Source organism: Schistocerca piceifrons, chromosome 2, assembly GCF_021461385.2.
Source record: "Schistocerca piceifrons isolate TAMUIC-IGC-003096 chromosome 2, iqSchPice1.1, whole genome shotgun sequence".
NCBI classification, from domain to species: Eukaryota; Metazoa; Arthropoda; class Insecta; order Orthoptera; family Acrididae; genus Schistocerca; species Schistocerca piceifrons.
This window is the reverse complement of record NC_060139.1, coordinates 969089063-969097005: the sequence shown is the minus strand read 5'-3', so window position 1 is coordinate 969097005 and position 7943 is coordinate 969089063. Positions and strand designations below refer to the sequence as shown.

Sequence of the window (7943 nt, the reverse complement as noted above, 5' to 3'; positions counted from 1 at the left end):
TGTTACAGTGTGGTCGCATTTTTAGTGGTTGTACTTCTGGTACCGATATTACTCTTAGGAAAAGGTTGAATTTGGCATGATATGAACACACTTTAAAGCACTGTTTACTGTGTACGGTAGAGATTCAGTTTGGAGGCAACGGTTCCGCTTAAAAGACAGCATTATTCCTGAAATGGACTTGTGTGCAAAGACTTCCGACCTGAACGCAATGGAACAACTTTGAGATGAGTCAGAACGTCGAGACCGCTCCAGCCATTAGCTCCACTACCTTCACTGGTTGCGGCTCTTGAGGAAGAACGGGTTGCCATTCTTCGCCAGAAATGCAGATACCTCAATGAAACTAGAGTTCAAGACGTCAAGAAGGCAAGACCCCGCATATTAATGCCCACCGATAAATGTCCAGATACTTTTGATTAGATAGTGTATACTTAGTAGCGATGCGGTATTTTGGATTTGCCACTTCATATACTCGCTCTTCCATACACTATTATCTGTGCTATCGCCATCAATGCTCGACATCAACTCAGTAGCCACACACAGTTGGCGGGTGGCAGCACTAGCAGTTAAGGGTATATAAGGCGTGTCAGGGCGATGAGGATAACAGTGCATCCGTTGTCGTTATCCATTAGCAGAGCCAATTATTTAGGCAAACCAAAGACTACGTTTTATTGACAGAAAACCTGTAACAGTTCTACTAAAGAGGCGGCCTTCACTGTGTTTGTTCGTCCTCTGCTGGACTATTTTTGTTCTGTATGGGATACTTACCAGACAGAATTACAAAGTAGTCACGTAGATGCAGATGTAGATGTTTTCTAAATCTACAACACTACCAACGTACATTTTCTCTCCATGGACTGTCTGCTGAGATTTTATAACAACGAAAATGTTTAGTTGAGATCTGATTCTTATGACCCAGCGGCAAAACTTTTGCTTCGTCGACGGAGCTTTTCCCGGTGTCTCATCCTTCCTTTTCCCCTGTAAGAAAGATAACGTCTGTTATGAGATGATCGTTCACTGCTGCTGAGATGAATGATGTATTTTTTTAAATTTGTCCAAACGTAATGACATAATTCAAAGTCCGAAAACTTTTTCTCAGTGATGTGCCACGATCAATTATTTCCTGACAGTCCGAGCTATCTCGTTTCTCTTTTCTTGAACCTCATAAAAGCTGCGTACTTTTCAGAGTGTGGTCGGATTTTGTGCGAAACATGTGATACAGAAGATTTGATTCTATTATTGTAGCTTACTACTGATTAGTTACTCCGAGTACATATCCCAAAGCACAATGTTGTACAATTATGGCTGTGTATAAAATTGTATGCGTTGATATGCTGGTTTGTGTAGTACCAGCTAATCCCTATTTGTGTGCTATAAACGAATGACATTTTCCAGGTTATATTATTATTTATTGATGCCTTTCCCTTATTATACCACAATTTCCCTAATATCCTCGAAGTCACCGTCATTAACGTTCCCTGGACCTAGGCAATAATGAAAATGTAATTTTTGTACTTCCTGTGAACTGAAATAGTAGAGACTTTCTTCACAAAATAATATACTTAGTTTTTGTTTAGCTTAATTCCAAGTACGGTATTTTTAATTTATTTTATAACAAGTATATATACACTAGCTTCTCGTAAAATATTTGCTGGAAATATATAACAAATCATCTGTCTTACATTTTCCTACAGTTTGCGAAAGTGGGACAGGAGTCAAATGTATCAGTTTGAAATGGCGAGCCACGATATATAAGATAATATCTTTGTTGTTATCTATGTATTGTATCGTTAGTACACTACACTTATTATATGCCTGAAAATAGCTTCTGTATGAAGATCAAGCGTTCATGGACGTAATCAGTAACGAAACAACAACAGTTTTTTGTTATAACGCGGACAACGCTCCTAGCTCTGACGAGGTATAAGATCACATGAACTACGACGTTCTCTGGAAAAAAACTTTCAGGTATATGATGATCATAAATCTGGTAAAAATCACGTTCTTCACACTTAATGTTGTAGCATCCACATAGCCATTCTGGTTCAAACTGAACGGTTTGGTCATATCGTAATGATTAAGTTTAGTGACTTCTATTTTATTGGTGATGGTACCCTAAAACAATACTGAGGACAGTCATCTAGTCATATTGATTACTATTTATATCTTGATAAATAGAGCTTAATTTCTCATTAGCGACATGTTCCTTGTAAATGGTTGCACCACGTAAGAGCAGTCAAAAAGAGGTTCGTTCCCATACATTCTGTCATTGCTACTGCTGATGTTACACTGAATTACGGTTAATATTCGTTCTGGGAGATATGCTAGGATCTACGAAGATCCCGAATAAATACTTTTATTAGAAGGCAACATATTAATTAAATAAAAGAAGACCCATGAAATTTAAGACTCACACTATCGCACTAATTATATATGTGTACCAATTCTCATACATAAAAAGAGGAAAAAATATGTAACTGAAGGAGGAGAAAATAGATTTCAAAGAAATCATCTCAGGTCACAAGTTGTATTACAGACCATCAAAGCCTGAATATCGTTCAAAGGTTATATATCAGTACACTGTGAACAGGGCTTTTTATAGATGGCAAGAGTGTTTCCTGAAGATATATTTGCTCATATCAATTCGTGAAGTGCATGTAGTCGGTAACACAGACTCCTTCAGCAACGTACAGCATCTTCTGGAACTGCAAATCATGTGGTAAAGAATTTCATGAGGTATGAACCGATAGTAACTCCTGTAATAATTTTTGCATATTGGTAGCATATTTTTGGAGAACTGGTAGCTTTTGCAGAACACAGTAAATAAAACTTTAATGGAGCTTTTTCATTGCTGGTTTAATCAGAATTGATTTTTATGACGCATAAGAACACTTCCATCAATTAACACAGTTAAAGTCAACTATAAAAGTAAAAGCTGAAATCCTTTAACGTTTCTAGGTATGCTAATCTTGCATCACTAGGAAACACCAGGCTAAAAAAGGCCAGGTGGCCCTGGTGGTCCAGTTGGTTGAGGACCTCCAGTAGGCTGAGGTTCACCAGTTGGTTGTGGCCCTCCAGTTGGTTGGGGCTCTCCAGTTGGTTCAGGACCTCCAGTTGGTGGACCTGGTGGTCCAGTTGGTTCAGGACCTCCGGTTGGTTGACCAGTTGGATCAGGACCTCCGGTTGGTGGCCCTGGTGGACCAGTTGGTTGTGGCCCATCAGTTGGTCCAGGAGGGCCAGGTGGAGTCTCTTGGCTGCGGCATGTTGATACCTGTAGTAGAATGTCGTATTGTTAAGTACATCATATATGTAGATGGGAATTAAGTGGTATTCCTTTTGAACAGAGATTAAGATTCTGCTAATGTAGTTTTGAAACAAAGCCAATGAATCACAGAAATGTTGACTTGTGACTATTAGGACTATATATGAGATGCATCTATTTACACTGACACAAATTAGAACCCAGTCTTAATGTTTTACTACAGAAACTGAATGAAAGAACATGATCAACGATTATTGATGATTACTTCAAGTAATCATAAATAAATGTATGCATTGATGTCAATTTGAGTTAGTACCATGCCATTATTTGCGTTTCGCCAGAAACACGTCACTGAGTGTAAACAAGGTCGTACAGAAGGGCTTCGAGAAGCTGGATGTTACTTACGTGACATTGCAGAAAGACTTGGCAGGAATGTGGACACTGCACATGATTTCTGGCAGGGATGGTCGCGAGAATATACAGTAGCGAGAAGATTGGGTTCCAAAGACCTGTGTGGTATTACCTCGACGGAAGACCATCGTGCTCGGTGTCTAGCTCAGCACATCGTACTGCATCTGCAGCAGCAATCTGAGCAGAAGTTGCCACCACAATGATAAAAAGAACTGTTATAAATTGGTTAATTGAAGGACGGGTCTACTGTAGATGCTCTGTAGCGTCCACTCGACTGACCCTAAAGCACCGCCATTTGCGACATCTGTGTTGTAAAGCGAGAGCTCGCAAGGGGGCAAGGCAAAAGTTTGTTGTGATCTCTGATGAAAGCTGGTTCCGCCTCAGTGCCAATGATGGCTGTGTTTTGGAGACTATCCGAATGCCTGCAACCTATCTATTGGGGTGGTAGAAACACGGGACCTACGACTGGATTTATGGTCTGGTGTGTAGTGCCACTCTGTATGGTAGCACCAACAGTCTCGTGGTCGCCCCCCGCACCCTGACTGGAAGTATGCACATCAGTTTGGTGATTCGGCCTGCAGTGCTCCCATCCATAAACAGCTTTTACCAAAAGGATAACGCTGGTCCACATATTGCTGTTGTAACCACCTACGCTCTACAGTGTCCACATGTGCCTTGGGACATCATCGGTTGACAACTCTAGCGTCTTCCGCAAACAGCATTAACCGACCTTGTATTGACCGACCAAGTGAAACAGGCGTGCAACCGCATCCCAGAAACTGACATCCGACAACACAATGCATTCGTGTTTGCGTGCTTGCAGTCAACAATGTGACCATTACATCGATTACTGATGTATTCAGATTTGATATTTCCAATACCTTATCTCGCATTTACGTTAAAGCGTGATATTGCAATGTTAATGATTTATATATGTTACCTCGGCAAATATGTTCTTGAAATTACATTACTCGACATTATTAATTTTTTGGTGTTGCGGTTTTCCCCGTAAGTATATAAGATTTGATTTCCCTAGCTGTCTACTATCAGAGTGGAATAAGTAAGCATGGAAACTACTCCTGGTAATGAGCTTCTAGTATACTAAATAATGCTCTTGCGTAACATGTGCTACATTGTTCAATTACTCGATAGCAATATTTTAGGGTGTTGATTCACGAATATTCCAAGTTTTATATTCGCTATGTTTGTTGAATTCCCATATTTAGCTGTGTATCGCCAGAGTTGTACCACTTTGATTATTACCACAACATGAGTGAAGAATAAGGATTAACCTAATAATATCACTTGAAAATAGGCTCTTGTAGAGGGATTACTGATGTTATACTTGCAGAGCTAGAGAAATTTCAACCTCTCTGATGAAGTGACAAATAGCGAAAAACGTATGCTGCAAACAGATGATAACAAATATCCCGTAATCTTTCGTAAAAGATGTAGATATGCAGATGCAAAGGCATTCTTGAGATTGTCTTAACGAGAAGGAAAGTGTGTACAAGGTTTGTCCCATACGTCTTGACTCCTGAACGAAAGCGACGATGCCTGGTCACCTGCCGTGACTAGCTTGAAACGAAACACGTGGACAGTTCTTTTCTGGGACAAATCATCACTGCTGATGAGATTTCGTGTTATGAAATCGAGGCCACTGTAGAATGACAAAGTGCATAAATTTACGTGAAGTGTTAACGCTTTGACGATATAACCGACTTTCAAACCAATGGGACACAACAGTTAACAACGTGTCAAAGATAGATCTCGCTGACAGTGACTCATGGGTGTGTGGATGTTCTGTGCCTTGTAATCAAGTGTGGGAGGTGGGAAGGGTACGTTGGATACCTCAAGCATTAAAACCACCATCTTAATTTTTCTGTACTTTGTACTTATATAATCTCGAAACTTTTTGGACCGATGTTTTACGATTTTTGAAATGCGCCAGTAATAACGTGTGAGTGCTCAGACACGGGTTTCGGCTGTTACCCTCGCAAATATTGCTCCAGTAAGAAGGAGGATGCAGATTATTTACTGATATTACGCATGTATAGTTTATAAACGATTCTCACGAAGTTGATGAATTTGGTAGAATCTCACAACTGTCTTTATTTGTACGCATGGAACTAATATGAAGTCGCTTAAAGAACCGACAAAGTTTCAAACACTATCCAACCCTTAGATTCGAGAATGACTTGCTACAGGTAGAAAAATGTGGTACATTTTGAAGCATTCAGTGTTTGTAAGTGGATGTGGAAATAAGTACCAGTAAAGGTACGTAGAGCACAAATTTCGATAAAGTCTCAGTCCTTACTACTCACCACAAGACACAGGAGAAGAGCTGCCACTGTTGCCCTCATGGTGATGGAAGTGCTGAGCTGAGCCCGTGCTGCAGAGCTTTTATAAGGCTCGCCACTGCGTGATGTGAAGTACTCGTGATTCCGTGACTCTTTAACAAAGGGACTGAGCAGAGACTGCCGTCGAAATGCGACAGTGGAGGATCTTGTATAATCACAAGGTCACAGTGCACAGCTGCGACTAAATGAATATCTTATTGTCGCTCAGTTTTTCATCGACACCCAATTGTTCCTAGATGTCTGCCTCAAAGAAATAATGAACCAACAAGTCATGACGTAGCTGGTAGCGAGACTTCACGAAACTTCGTCGAAAAAGAAAATAGTAATGTGATAGCTGGGGTGACATACTACATTATCTGACAAATGTGATTTCATGAAGTATGTGTATGGTCCGGTACCGTGGTATCAACCATTTAAGTGACTAATATAGCTGTAGCTGCCTTTGTAGAAGCATATATTTGAAGTAAATCATCAATGCTATTTGTAGGGTAGGCGTCCTGAAACTCTTAAAGAAAAAAAGGTTCTGCAATGGTTCAGGACTGAAGTCTCCTGCGGAAAGAGTGTGGTTAAAAACCCTGGCCAACCACACAGACATATTTCCTCCATGGTTGCCATAATGATGAATGCTGATGTGATTCCTGTGGTAAGGACACTCCACAATTTCTACCCCAAGTTTATGCATTTCAAGCTTGTGGTCAGGCCGTAACACATTCGTTGTCGTGACGTTTACTTCGAATCATTCTTTCCTTCTAATCTGTATTCCTCAACTATGATTCCTGGAAATTTGTTTCGTGGTGCACAGCAAATGGCAATACGAATCTCTCTTCGCGCATTAGAGTGTGAGAAAAGTTCTTGTGTTCCTCTCGGTTCGGCCCTCGTGAACTGCTTTTTCTACTTCTGCCCCAGAACCTCTTCATCCTTAGTTCCGCCCTTCTTTCGAGATCTTCCGTATCATTTTGTCGCTTACATTGGTGACTCTCTGTCGTTTCCTGCCCTTCTCTGACATTGATCTCTGGTGCATTGCAAAATATATGTGTATTTGCCTTCTCAGTTTTTGAACTTCTCAGTCTTGACCAGTCCTTCCTGAGTTTAACAACCAAATTGCTACTTGGCTCTCCCCTTGTCATACCCATTTTTTCCATACTCTTTCGGTCATTCTGTCGACATTCATCCTCATGACATATCCTGCGAATCTTGACCTTTCCAGTCTGATTTTCCACATACTAGTTGCAGGTGCACCCGTGGTCTAGGGCTGCACCCCAAATGTGATATAATAGAAGCACCAGAAATATAGGTGGTGCCATATATAGCGGGCTGTGAACGTTCCTAGTCTTGACACTAATGCATGCTCCGTGTGGTATGTCCCCGTCAACGACGAACAATCGTTCTTGTCTTCACCAAGTTCACCTCGCCGATTCTGCGCTTTGCGGGGTGGAAATGACCAACAGTAGATGTCTGGCAGTTGGTCCAGCGAATTCTGGCTTTCCTCTAACGTTCCTCTGTTGCGCAATTTACACCACACATGACACCTTTGTTCCAGGATTACATTTAATACCGGCAGACGAATATTCACTGTGCGAATTGGTTCCGTGCCCTTGCAGTACAGTATTATTTTACAATTGGCAAGAAATGTGTTCTCTACTTTTGGACTTATGCGTACACAAGACACTGCACAGGCAGTACTTTTCCATCTTCCTCTGGAGTGCTTCCTACGACCAGCCACCTATCTGGAATGACCCAGTAAAAAGCAGTTGATCTCGTCAGATGCCCAATTTTTCGATGTTTGATACTATGATCCTCCTTCATTTTCGAGAAGGTGGTTATGGATTTCTCATTGAAAAAAAGCGACATAATACTTAAAATGAAAAAAAAATCTCCTTTGTTACAAACGTTAACAAACAAAAAAAGAGCAA

General features: G+C 40.8%; 1 protein-coding gene across 1 annotated transcript; it reads right to left on the bottom strand.

The window, feature by feature from the left end:
* Positions 1 to 2834: 2834 nt before the first annotated feature.
* Positions 2835 to 6152, bottom strand: LOC124776812 (proline-rich protein 2-like). Its single transcript, XM_047251962.1, has 2 exons — positions 5995 to 6152; positions 2835 to 3268 (listed from the first exon to the last, which is right to left on the bottom strand). The coding sequence occupies exons 1-2, from the start codon at positions 6031 to 6033 to the stop codon at positions 2990 to 2992; spliced, it is 318 nt and encodes a 105-aa protein (XP_047107918.1). The 5' UTR covers positions 6034 to 6152; the 3' UTR covers positions 2835 to 2989.
* Between the last annotated feature and the right edge of the window lie 1791 nt (positions 6153 to 7943).

Excerpts from the sequence above, each read along its gene's own strand:
- LOC124776812 (XM_047251962.1), bottom strand. The coding sequence starts at position 6,033 with ATGAGGGCAACAGTGGCAGCTCTTCTCCTGTGTCTTGTG. Across the intron at positions 3,269-5,994 it reads CTCTTCTCCTGTGTCTTGTG|GTATCAACATGCCGCAGCCA; the intron begins GTGAGTAGTAAG and ends ATTCTACTACAG.